The sequence below is a fragment of the Podarcis raffonei genome, chromosome Z (genome assembly GCF_027172205.1).
Source record: "Podarcis raffonei isolate rPodRaf1 chromosome Z, rPodRaf1.pri, whole genome shotgun sequence".
Classification (NCBI taxonomy): domain Eukaryota; kingdom Metazoa; phylum Chordata; class Lepidosauria; order Squamata; family Lacertidae; genus Podarcis; species Podarcis raffonei.
In genome coordinates this window covers 43,069,388-43,083,099 of record NC_070621.1, presented here as the reverse complement: position 1 = coordinate 43,083,099, position 13,712 = coordinate 43,069,388, and the positions used below count along the sequence as shown (strand labels likewise).

General features: G+C 46.3%; 1 protein-coding gene across 2 annotated transcripts; it reads right to left on the bottom strand.

The window, feature by feature from the left end:
- Window positions 1–866: 866 nt before the first annotated feature.
- IDS (iduronate 2-sulfatase) lies at window positions 867–12,028 on the bottom strand. Of its 2 annotated transcripts, none has more exons than XM_053374000.1 (9): window positions 11,847–12,028; window positions 10,442–10,578; window positions 8,600–8,777; window positions 8,369–8,457; window positions 6,783–6,983; window positions 5,751–5,921; window positions 4,593–4,719; window positions 3,166–3,339; window positions 867–1,426 (listed from the first exon to the last, which is right to left on the bottom strand). In XM_053374000.1, exons 1-9 carry the CDS (start codon window positions 11,932–11,934, stop codon window positions 912–914), a joined length of 1,680 nt encoding a protein of 559 aa, XP_053229975.1. In that variant the 5' UTR covers window positions 11,935–12,028; the 3' UTR covers window positions 867–911. The 2 variants fall into 2 exon arrangements, with proteins under 2 accessions (XP_053229975.1, XP_053229974.1); XM_053373999.1 differs by lacking the exon at window positions 11,847–12,028 and adding an exon at window positions 11,601–11,834.
- Between the last annotated feature and the right edge of the window lie 1,684 nt (window positions 12,029–13,712).

Here is a 13,712-nt window from a genome sequence, read left to right as displayed (position 1 = left end):
TGCTTGGCAGGGGGTTGGACTCGATGGCCCTTGTGGTCTCTTCCAACTCTATGATTCTATGATTCTAAGGCAAAGGCCCATCTAGTCTGGCATCCTATGGGAAGCCTACAGGCAGGACCTGAGAGCAATGGGACCCTCCTTACTCGTGTTCCTCAGCTACTGGCATTCAGTCACCCAAGGAAACTGACTGGCCGTGGACTCAAGGGAAAGAAAAGAAGGTTTGTGTGCATGTGTTTTACTTACCTTTTCACAGAAGCCTCCCCACTACTACTACTGCCACCTCCTTCTTTTCAATGCTGCTTCACACATGGCAGCAAATCTTGGACAGGAAATACATACAAGGTGTTTATGGAAAGATGGGGTGCAGAAATTTTTAATATAAAGATTGATTTGCAGAATTCACTGCCATAAAATGTAAATGGTGTCCGCTAGCTTAGATGCCTTTAAAAGACTACTAGTCGAGTTCAGAAAAGATGTCACTCAATAGCTCAATGGTCATTGCAAAGGGGGGATCTTTATTAAGAAGAAGAAGAGTTTGGATTTGATATTCTGCCTTTCACTCCCCTTAAGGAGTCTCAAAGCGGCTAACAATCTTCTTCCCTTCCTCCCCCACAACAAACACTCTGTGAGGTGAGTGGGGCTGAGAGACTTCAAAGAAGTGTGACTGGCCCAAGGTCACCCAGCAGCTGCATGTAGAGGAGCAGGGAAGCGAACCCAGTTCACCAGATTACAAGTCCACCGCTCTTAACCACTACACCACACTGGCTCTCTAAAGAACTAAAGAATACTTCTTTGGTACACAAGAACACAACACATTTTAGATTTGGCTCCAAGAGCTGCTACAATTCAAGATACGTCTTTGGGTATAACGCAAAGGTCTGTATGTCTTTTACTACTTGAGCAGCAATGTCTTACAGAAGAGGACGTGAACCCCAAATTCTGTGCTCCCAGACGTTGCAAAGCTTTTTGGCCAAGGAGCCGTGCATGTCGCTTCTGTACTTGTTATGGTCTTGACTGGGATCACTCGCTGTGAAATACAGCTCCCCTCCGTGGACGTCGTTCAGATTGACTGTGAAGTTGCTGGGGTTGAACCCAAGCCACAGCGTACACCTGTAGTCAGCAGTACGTATAGAATAACCCATCACTTTTATGTCCTTAAGCAGAGGCAGATCAGAATTCCAATCCGGAGTGTCTCCTGGGCGGGGATACTGGCTGAAGGCAACTGGAGGATCTGAACCCTTTGCTCCTTTGCTGTTGTTTCCTTGGCCTCCATGGATAGATGGGAAATAACGCAGCAAGCTTTGCCCCTCAGCACACAGGGGGACGAGAAATGAAGGCTGGGGACATACAGGGGGGATTTTTAATCCAGCGAGCTCAGCGAGCGTCGGGAAGAGGGACACCAGCTCAACAATTTCTCCGGATTTGCCTAGGAGGGAGGAAGCATTAAGGAAACGGTGAGAGAACATCCAAAGAGTTCAGCAGATCACGTCCAGCTGCTTTGAATTAATTAAATACTGCAAAAAGAAAGAAAAGCCATGCCTACTGCCTAAGAAGTAAGCCCTGCTGCTGCTAAATTAGTACTAGCAGAATAAGTGTTTCTATGACTATCTGAGCGTTCCGCAAAAAATCAATGAGTTGCATCTCTCAGCTCAAAAGTAAAACAAGACTTCTTCCCATAAAAACCTGAGGAAACTAATTACAGGTGTCCAGTAAACTCCCTGTTCTAACTCAATGGTTATGTCAGTCCTGGGTCTTTGCAACTCTGGGCAAGTTAACTGAATAGATCATAGCAGCGGAAGGCAAAACAGAGAGGAAATGTCAACTTTCTAGAAATTGGGTCACTTCACTTCAAATGGTGATGTGAAAAGGGAAAGCCATTTCCAAAGTTCAAGGGTTGCTTTTATATTGTTACTGGTGTCACGTTCATGTTTTCCAGTCGTCTAATGTATTTGGGCAGAAGCTGGGACTGAACAATGGGAGCTGGCCTATAGAGCGAGATGAGCGCTGGCTGCAACCCCAGAGTCGTCCGTGACTGGACCTAACAGTCAGGGGTACCTTTACCTTTAATGTATTTGGGAGGGTGGCACTGTGGGTTAAACCACAGAGCCTAGGACTTGCCGATCAGAAGGTCAGCGGTTCGAATCCCCGTGACAGGGTGAGCTCCCATTGCTCGGTCCCAGCTCCTGCCAACCTAGCAGTTCGAAAGCACATCAAAGTGCAAGTAGATAAATAGGTACCGCTCTGGTGGGAAGGTGCACTGCTCTGGTTTCGCCAGAAGCGGCTTAGTCATGCTGGCCACATGACCCAGAAAAACTGCCTGTCGGCTCCCTTGGCCAGTAAAGTGAGATGAGCGCTGCAACCCCAGAGTCATCTGCAACTGGACTGAACTGTCAGGGGTCCTTTACCTTTTTTACTAACAACCGTCGGTGTGTGGGTGTGGGTGTGGGTGTGTGGGTGTGTGCACCCAAATGTTTAAGCATTTCTGTATCATGTGATTTGCTTATATACTGACATTGTGCCATTGTAGTATTTGAAAAGTTGAAACAAATTTGATTTTTTCAAAAAGCAACCCAGGTATTTAATATGCTATCATTAATTGAACTGTGTTGCTGCTAGTGCTTTTGGATTGTAGTTATGGGATTTCGTGAGCATTTTATGGCTCTGTTCTGCTAGGTTTTAATGCTGGATTTTTATATGGCATTGCTTTGAGTAATTACGACACTTTGAAAAGGACAGTAAAAAAAATCCAGTATTTAAAACGGTACACACAACAGCTACGGATGAGTAGAAAAACGTATCAGGTTGTGCTGTCATTAAGTAAAACAATTAAAGAGGCATAAATGTGCATAAGTAAAATAATAATTTTGAAACAAAACACAACGCATCATCTTGGAACAGGGATTCCTTCCTGTGAAAGAGAGTGAAATGCCTCTGAAGATGGCCCTTAACATCTACAATGCTTTGTAGAAAAATATTTTTATTTTAAAACATTAATGTGTGTACGTTTAAAACATTAATGTGTGTAATGTGTCCACTTAACCAGGGCACCTTCGTTGCTGACCAAACGGTTTGTTGCTTTGCTTGTTTTAAAACGAGTCAACCAAATAATCAATTAAATGTTGCAGCCCAAATATTTACATCATTAATTAAACTCTAAAGATTTACCTTGTGCAACGGGGCTTGAAACCTGTGTGAAGGGATTGATGAAAGGAAAAATCCTCTCTCCCAGGTGAGAGGTGGGGACTGTCATTCCTGGAACATAGAACATTAGTGGCACCCGGGTCGCGACATCGAAGTTGCTGTATTTCGCCCATTCGCCATGTTCGCCCAGTGACCAGCCTAGACAAGATCAAGAAGCATCAAGGGAAGAGCATCATCTATGTGTTGGGGGGGGGAGGGGACAACACAAATGATCATTGGTAAAGCAGATGCTAAGGTTCTTCAATCAACTATCTCAGAACCCACAAAAACAAGCTTGTTAAACAGCCACTTACCTGATTGGTGAGGAACCCTTGGGGAACTCCCATTTCCCCCCATAGGCCATTTTAACTTAGTCATTTATTAATTACAACATTAGTTGCCTAATTAAAAAAAAAATCCCTACGTCGTATGTGAATAAAACGTGCAGGAAAGTAGCAAACTGCCTCATATAGAGTTGGACACTTGACCTGCACCAGGAATGAGGAACCCACGGCCCTCCAGATGTTATTGGACTCCCAGCACTTATCAGCCCCTGCCAGCCAATGGCCAGGGATGGTGGAACTTGCATCAAAGGATATATCTGCCAGTATTGGGCTAGGCCAAGGTTAGGGAACCTGTAGCCCTCCTGATGCTGCTGGACTCCGAATCTCATGAGCGCCAGCTAGCCTGGCAAATGGCTAGGAATGATGGGAGTTGTAGTCCAGTAACATGTGAAGGACTACAAGTTCCCCATCCCTGCGTTGAACAAAGAGCCTGACCCAGCAAAAAAAGAGGTGATGCCATATAACAGGTGTAGGGAACCTTTGGCCCTCCAGATGTTGCTGAACTGCAGCTTCCACCATCCCTGACCATTAGCCATGCTTGCTGGGTCTGATTCGAGTTGCAGTTGAACAACATCTGGTGAGCCAACAGTTCCCCACCCCTGCAATATATGAATATTCCAATTCTTTGTAAGAACGCAAGAGCCCTGCTAGATCGGGCCAGTGGCCAATTCAGCCCATGTCCTGTTCTCAAAGTGGCAAACCAGAAACCCATGGGAAGCCCACAAACCCAAGTCCAGCATCAATCTCCTAATCCTGATTCTAGGTGACTTGTATTCAGAGGTAAACTATCTCTGGTCCTGGAGGCAGTTACTATACATCCTTCATGACTAAGAGCCACTGATACCCATTGATTTCCAAACTTTTCATGTTGGTGACACACTTTTTAGACAGACATCATCTCGCTACACAGTGATTCAGTTTTACCAGCAAACCAGAGGTTAACTAACCCCTTTCCAGCCCTGGGAAGAACATTCATGCAACACAGCTACACACTGCAGCCAACATAATAACGTGTCACGACACAGTGATTAGAAAGCTCTGCATTAATATGTCAACAAGACAACTTACCATGGTCTGCGGTAAACACTACGATTGTGTTGTGGGACAGTTCCATGTCATCTAGGGCACTTAGCAACCTCCCAACCAGCGTATCCACATAAGAGACAGATGCAAAGTAGCTCTGACGAATCTGCCGCTGCAAAAAAAATTAGAAAAGCATCCAAGGACTATCTATAAGGACTATCTAAAAAGCATCTATAAGGACTCAGGGTATTTTTCACACTGAAGACCTGCTTGCAACCTACTTGCCCAACTTATTATACCAAGGTTAGGGAAGCTGTGACCTACTGAACGGTGTTGGAATACAGCTCCCATCATCCTTCACCATTGGCCATGCTGGCTGGGGCTGATGGTGGTTGTAGTCCCGCAATATCTGGAAGGGACACAAGTAGCTCCATCCCAGTATTAATAAGGAGCTTTTGTCTATTATTAGATCACAACAGAGGCTCTGTGTGTTTGTGATCAATATTATGTTATCTCTCCATAATAAGGACCAACCAGGTCGTAGCTGACTTTCCTATGCCAAGCATAAGGCTGTTGCGGGGCAGCTGTGTCTCCAATTTCATGTTATGACACGGTCCCTGTCTGGTGTTATGTCACATGCCCACCTACCCCTGCCGCCACCATGGCAGCTACTTTGTGACTGGTGCCACCCGCATTCCCCCCAAATCTGAAGCATGCCCTGCAACGTTCTGCCATAAAGCAAACCCCAAAAGCTAAGGATCCCCCAAGTTCCCTACTCCCATATCAGAATGAGATCCAGGAGCAGCACTAAGGATCTGCATGCTTGGGCATCTGCCAAAGGCCAGCAGCCCAGCAAGGGCTGACAAGAACGCCCCTTGGGCCTGCTCCTCCTGTCCAGCACTGCGTGAGCCTCTACTTCTCACTCTGGTCCAGACAACCGTGCTGATGCCCAAGAGAGGTGGGTGTTGCCGCCTGCTTGCTCAGCAGCTCTATACCTTGCAAGGAAATAGGTGGAAGCAGTGATGAGGAAGAGGAGCAGCAGCAGCAGCTGGTGGTCATAAGGATATAGGCTCCCAAAGGGAGGGAGCAGGGGGCCCAAGAATTGCACCTTGCCCAAGGGACCTGTAAAACCTGGAGCAGAGAGCAGCCAGATCGTTGACTTGCACTTCAGCTAAGTGCAGAGAAAGGGAATATGTCACCTACCTGAAAGTCTTCTGGAATTGGCCCATAAGGGAAGCTGATGTTCAGTGCTGCAACATCCTCCCTATGCCTGATGTCCATCCAGGGATTGTAGGCCACAGAAGGGAGCCCTTTAGGAACATCAGGATCAGGGGCCAGTGTGATGTTTTCCCAGGGGTATAATTTGAGAAATTCCTGGAGCAGAGATTTCAGAAGAGCCATTTCAAGGATTGCAAACGAAAACAGGCTGCAGGTTTTCTACTGCTGTTCTGCAGTGGTTCTTACAACCAGGCGGCATGCTGTGTTTGGCATGTGGCAGCAGCCGTGTTGTGACTAGGGAGAACTTTGAAGAACCCCACCTAGATGGCATCTCCACCCACGGGAGCCACTGACTGCATCACCCACCTGTGAAAATTGGTCCCTGTGGGTGCGGGGAGATAAAGCTCCAACCCATTGACCGGATCCAGTTCCCCACACAAATTCAAATTCTCAAACCTTTATTGGCACATACCATAAAATCACTCATCAAAACCTGCATCTAACACTTGAGTTAATGTTGTATAACATTCGCAAACCCTCGCTGCATGTTGCAGAAACCTGGCTAATATCTCCATCTTATCCCCATCCTGAGAAAACATAAGGAAGGCTACTTTCCATTCCTCTGCATGTTACTCCCTACTAACAACCAACTGATTATAAACGTAGATTGTCTGATGCCAGGGGCAGTGCAAAAGAACATGCATGACTGATTCTATCTGCCTCTGTCCGCAGGGGCATAGTCTCTCTACAAGTTGTATTTTCAGGAATTTCCCCTGTTGCATTGCCAAAGGCAGCATATTCAGTTTCGCTAGCATTGATTCGGATGGTCAAATGGGAGAGATAAGTCACCATTGGCTGTCCACCTCGCAGTTTCCCATACTTGATCTAGAGGGTCAAGCAACCAAACCATTTTTGGCCAACCAAATGCCAAACCCCATGTGATTTTCATTGATCTAGAACAACTGTCTAGGACTGCACATTTCTTTCAGGTGGGTTCTTCTATTCAGGCTTCCTTACCTGGGGGTACCTGAATGGAATGTGGGGTTTGTGATACCCAACAGCCAGGAAGAACTTGCTCTTACTCTCCTTCACAATGTTCAATAAACGAATTGCTTCCTCGGTGCTCTGGATATCTGGCAAGGTCCCCTCGGGCATCTCTGAAACATCCACTGGGCAGATAAGGTTGGCGTGAAGTTCTCCATCTTTCCCTTTGCAAACCTTTAAAAGAAGAAAACAGTCTCCTGAGAGGGGCACTGGGACCAAAAACAAATCACAAGGCAAAAAGTCCCAGTGAAATCAACACAAGCCTATTGCATTGATTCACAAAGTCCTTAACAACTTGGAACTCGGATACCTTAAGGATCTCCTGATACCCTCCGGATATCTTTGCCTTATCCCTTAGGTCTTCAGCAGAGTCACTGTTAGTGGTCCTGCCATGGAATGGAAGCATGTTCCCTGTTGAACGTCTGGCACCTGCCACCCCCAAGCAAATTGCTTATGGGTAGCTTGTGCAGCTGGGAGGGTCTTTGGGGCCTTCATCTGCCCCTGCCCACACCACTTTGACTTCTGCTACTCATCTATGAAGACTTTCTTAATGGTCCCGTGAGTAAACAAAAATATGTCCCTATAACCTGCCAAAGTCATTTTCCCATATATCTCATCTCCCCTCTTTCTTCAAAGCCCTCCTCAAAATCTAACCCTTCCCCATGGACTTTGGCTTATCTTCTTAATTTTCATTCCCAGCTATCTCCAAGCTTTATTTAACTGTAGCTGCAATTGTGCACATACACTCCTTCTTATCCTCATCTCATTCCAATGTATTTCTACTTTACAGTTAGATTAGACCTGAATTTGTATGCTACTTTGAACACAAATTTATGTTTCGGGGAGAGGCAGAATACAAATTATTTTTCTTTACTTATTATTTCATTCCTTTTTTCCATTTTTATACCACCCATATAACAAGAATTCTCCATGTAGTTTAGAAACCATTAAAAACGATAATGCACAGTACAACATTTAAATGATAAACACACTATAACCCATCTACTATATATTTTGGAAAGTTGTTTGTTCGCCATGCATTTGGGCTCCTTAAGGTATTGTCATCCATTTTTTTATGATGGTTCCTGGGATCAAGGAGAAGGGTTTTTTCTTAATCTATGTTTGGATGCAGCTGGATGCCATTTTAAATCAGGATGGCAGATTTAACCTTTCAATCTGATTTTAACCACTGACTTAGAAACTGAACTGTTGTTTCTTTGTTTCTTAGAATTCCCAAGCAACAATGGGTATGTGGGTGCTGGTTATAAATAAATCAAAAGCTTTATTGTTGGCTAAAGCCAACAAAAATTAAAGTCTAGTTTGGTTTAAATTTGCACTACTGGCTTTAGGTTGCAAAGTCCTTGAAAGCAAGACTTGTCCAGTAGCACAAACCTACACACGCCTATTTAGAAGGCAATATCACTAAGTTCAATTAAGATAATTCCCAAGTTAACTAGGCACAGCACTGTAGCCTCCATATCTCTGCGAATCAGCCACGCACACCAGCAGTGCAGCCCAGTTAATAATGGTAGAAATAATTAGCCATAGCATCCATTCACCTTTGTGTTTTCGTATTTTTCGGATGAGGGATGAAAAGCAGGGGTGGTCCAACTGTACGGATAGTCATCGTTATGGTTTGATGAAACCCCTGAAAAACAGAAGCAGCAGAATAAATGTCCAGGAGTGGAGTGAGGGAATCCTTTCAAATTAATTCTCCAAATTCTAAAAGCCACTCGGCTTACGGAAAATCTGGTTCTGCAGAGATCTCATCCTTCCAGTTCAGAGCTTACCTGGGTGAAACACTTTCCCTACGGAGAGGGTGATGTAGCCGTTTTCCTGGAAGTACTGCGGCAACGTGGAATAATTTCCTGCATGCGCTCTCCAGTAGGAATTAAAATCATAGAGCCTGGTGGTGTCAGGTCTCCGGCCAGTGAGGAATGACACTCTGCTTGGGGCACAGACAGCTTGCTGAGGGGAAAGGAGACAAAGGCCATAGCTCAGTGGTAGACAATAGTGTGGTGGCAAATTCAGAAGTGCAAGATCCCCTCATGATAGTCACAGCTACACCCCAGCTGCACCCCCTACTAAGATTATACAACCTTCTAAGTTTTTACAACAAGGGATGGATTGTAATGATCCACACAGATCCCATACGTTGCCTTTCAGCTGTTTTCTATACATGTGCATAGGCAAATGGTTTGGAGGGCTCCAGTAGCTTCTTTCAGAGTGACTTAAGTTGTGTTTTCCATGAAGTTGCATTGTATGTAACATGACTTGCTCACCATTCTCTTGGAATGGAAGCCCCTTGTGCTTTTGGTGTTCCTAAATGCTTCCCTTTGGAGCACACAGAGGCCAAGAATCATCCCTTTGATGCTGACTGGCTCAGGGATGCCGGAGGCAGGGACTCTCCTGCAGAAATAGCAACAAGTCTTTGACCTCCTGCAGCCCTGGACCACTGGTGGAGCACATGCTTTGAATGCAAGAAGGGTTCAGTCCCTGATAGCTCCAGGCAAAGGCTGAAGGGACAGTCCTTTCTCTGCCAAAGGACACAGAAACTGTTTTGAGGACCACGTTCTGTCAAGGAGAATCTGTTGGAGCCTAGATGCTGACTGCGAATGGGAGAAAGATCCAGTAGCAGCCGGGGCTTCTCTCTTTTTCTCTCTGCCACCCCTTTTCCTCCCAGTTTTTCCTTCCTTTGCCACTGGCATGAAATAAGGCCAAGGGCTGATGTGAGCCAGAGTGGACAACACTGAGCTCTAAAGGCAAACAGTCCACTTCAGTGTAAAGTAGCTCTCTGGTACTAATCTGAGCAAGCAAGCAAGCAGATTCATAGGACAGCATGTAGTCTCTCATCAAGTGGCCTTCACTATCAGTTTGAAGCAGGAACATTCAACATCTTTGTTGGTTGCTAAGACACCTCAAGGACATGACAATAATAGCCTCCCCCACTCCAGCAATTGCTATTCAGCGGCAAACCACTGAGTGCTCCTGAACATCTGAGCCAATCCCGCGAAGAGGCCAGACCCCTGCCTTCCCTACCCGCCACCCTATGGCCTACCTTTGACAGACAGGGACGGCTTTTTATTAAATTATTATTATTAAATTTTATTTATACCCCACCCTCCCCAGCCAAGACCGGGCTCAGGGCAGCTAACACCAGGTATAAAACAATTAATTGAACTACAACTTAAAAACAAGATTAAAATACAACATTAAAATGCAGCCTCATTTCAGTAGGAACTCAAATCAAAAACATTTTTTGTGGATGAAAACATCAAGTCTTCACCAAGGCCACCTGACATCACAATGAACCGATATTTAAGCATCAAGTGACACATTTTCCTTTGCCCAGCCAGTTTGTACGAAGACACATTGAGGCAAAAATCATGAACAGCCTTGGATAACTCCATTCTCCATGACTACGACTAATCCTTTAGGATTAGTCAACACCTGCCATATGAAAAAGGGGGAAACTGTAAATGGCCTTGCAGATTGTCGTCAGCAGAGAAACGTGAGATTACCAACATATGAATATAATGGGTTGGTAGACATTTTGTCTACACAAAGTGACACAACCTGAGCACCAGAAACAGAGGGAGTGGCAAAAGTTTACATAATGTTGTGTTGCTTACTTGTGCAAAAGCATTTTGGAACACAACGCTGCGCGAAGCCAACTGATCAATGTTTGGAGATCTCACTACTGGGTCGCCGTAAGAGCCCAATGCAGGCCGCAGATCGTCAGCAACGATGAAAAGGACGTTCATGCCATCTTGAAAGCCAAAGAGTTAATAGGAAAGTGTTAGCACCATCAGTCAATGCTTTAGACGGAAACAATGAGAAGAGTGAGATGTATCAGTCGCTAATTTTAACTGCTTAACCCTGTTAGAAAAACTAGCAGCAGATCAACGCCCCATGTACAATAATACCATTTTAAAGGGATTAACACCATCAAACTAACTTAAGGGATATTTAGGCATTCTTACAAAGGGATTGAAGAAATAAACGGCACCGTTGCAATGTAATGCGCTGAGCATTTTGGTATTCAAGGCAGAAATCCTACAAAGACCTATGCCAATTGAGTTCTTCTTCTTCTTCTCCTTCTTCTTCTTCTTCTTCTTCTTCTTCGGCGATCACTTGTAGCCGAGTAAGATTGTCTTCCATAAACACGGTTTTAAAAGTGAGTCTGTAAGTGACTGTGGAGGCCAATTTTGACTGCCCAGATAAATTTGTGAACACTATCCGACTCCTCCATGATAATGTGACAGCAACAATCACAGATAACAATGGCTGTCAAAGTGAACCATTCACTATGCTGATGACAACACAGTGTGTGCACACTCTGAGGATGACCTCCAAACCATCCTAAATATCTTTGCAATTGAGCTAATAATGAATTTAATAACTGACCCCCTGCTAACCTCCCATGACACCCCAAACTACCTCACAGACCTTATGAAATTTATATGCCGCTTGATTGTAGAATACCTCAGAGCAGTTTGCAAAATTAATCAAATAGGATTAAACCCGCTGCTTGGGGTGCTGGCCTCAAGCTACCTGACCGCAGTGACCTCCGGACAGTCCTGGGCAGTCTCCCTTCTGCAGGCAACAGTTCTTGATAAAGGCACCTGGATCCTTCTGCTCACCTGATTTGCACTCCATTCACCCTGCAAACTCCTCACAAGTAGATTTTCCTAACCTGGCGATCTCCAGAAACTACCTGACTGCATCTCCCATCTACACCAGTGGACCCCGTCAATGGTCAGGGACAATAGGGGTTGCGGTACAAAATACCCGCAGGGGCAGCCAGGTTTTGGGGTTTCTTTTTGCGGGGTGGGGAGTGGAGAGGCACTGCTAGCATCCCAAGCTCCCAAACTCGTACCCGTCCCGAATTCCCCGCTCCCCATCTATCTGCAAGCGGCAGGTCCTGCTTCTGGGCTTTCCCCGACAGCCGCGGGACGCCTCGGATCATTCCCTGCACGATCACACCCTCCAACACCGCTAAACTTCCTCTTTTGCCCGCCCCGCTTCCAACAGCACCTGACGGTGGTCTTCCTGCCCGGACGGATCCAGCAGCGCAAAGGAGGCAGAAGGCAGCAGCGACGCGCGCCCGCCACTCCATCCCCATCTCCGAGGAGCCGCTGAGCTGCGCTCCCCTCCAGAAAGAGACCAGGGAGCAATGGGGATTGCCGGGATCCTCCCACTTCGACCCGACAGGAGGAGCGGGGGAGGAAGCGGGCGCGGGGCGGCGTTCCGGGGCTCCACCCCGCAAGAGGCTGGGCTCTGGAGGTGCCTCCTGCGATCTGGAAGAAGCGGCCAGGCGGCGGCCGGGAGAGGGCGCAGCTGAGGTTCCTGCGCCTTTCTGCCGATCCTTGGTGCGCAGAGCATAGGATCGAACTGCGAGGTCGCCGTCCTATTACGCGCTGCCCTGAGAGTCAGCGCCGTTGTTCTCCTTGGCATTTACGAGTTGCATTGCGAGCAGATGTTGCACGAACATCTGGGTGGTTTTAATTGGGGTCGTGCTGGCCTTTTTGCTGATCAGAAGGTCGGCGGTTCGAATCCCCCGACCGGGTGAGTTCCCCTTGTTCGGTCCCTGCTCCTGCCAACCTAGCAGTTCGAAAGCACGTCAAAGTGCAAGTAGATAAATAGGTACCGCTCTGGAGGGAAGGTAAATGGCGTTTACGTGCACTGCTCTGGTTCGCCAGAAGCGGCTTAGTCATGCTGGCCACATGACCTGGAAGCTGTACGCCGGCTCCCTCGGCCAATAAAGCGAGATGAGCGCCACAACCCCAGAGTCGGCCACGACTGGACCTAATGGTCAGGGGTCCCTTTACCTTTAAACAAGCTATAGCTTAGGGCCCCATTCTCTAGGGGACCCCCCAAAAAATTCACTATTAATATACTTCTCCCTAATTGTATTTCAGTTCAACAATTACTTTGATAAAATACATATTTTGTTATTTGCAAATGGCTTTAAATACCTTTTAGGTCCATAAATTACCATATAGCATATATTCAACACAAAAAACAGCAACAATTTGTTGTTGACAAAGGACAGCTGGACATATAAAGGGCCCCATTACCTTCAGTAGCTTAGGGCCTCATCAAATCTAAATCCAGCCCTGGGCATAGCCGGGGGGGGGGAGCTGCCCCCCATCAAGTAAAACAATAGAAATACCTAACTAACTACAGTGGTACCTCGGGTTAAGAACTTAATTCGTTCCAGAGGTCCGTTCTTAACCTGAAACTGTTCTTTACCTGAAGCACCACTTTAGGTAATGGCGCCTCCTGCTGCTGCTGTGCTGCCACTGCATGATTTCTGTTCTCATCCTGAAGCAAAGTTCTTAACCCAAGGTACTATTTCTGGGTTAGCATGAAACATCTGTAACCTGAGGTACCACTGTAACCAGTAACGTCGGTTCCCCCCTCCCCCCGCGCTAACAAAAGTCCTGCCCCCCCCCAACAAAAATCCTTGCTATGTCCATGGCACCTCCCCAGGTGAAAAAAACCACTGCATTAGCAGTATTGAAGTGACCTTCCTGGGGCGCAAGCCTGGGGAGCATGTATGGAGGTCCTGGACTGCCAAGACAACAAGAGCCCGCCCCCCCAGCCTCACTGGTGTGGTCCAAAGGAAAGTAGAGGAAGACGCTTGGCACCAGCTTGGCTGCAGGAGTTGCCAGAAGGAGGCTTAAAGAAGAAAAGGAAAGGAAAGAAAAAATAATAAAACAAAATTTTTGATAAAATCAATTAAAACAACTAATTTCGAGCATTGAAAAAAAAAATAAACCACAGAAGATAAAAAAAAGAAAAACAGACTCAAAGAGTCTTCCAGTCCCTCAGGCCCTCTTTGCACTATTTGGGTTTGGAAGCAGCCAGCCAGAAACTCCCCTAGGTGAAACATCTTTT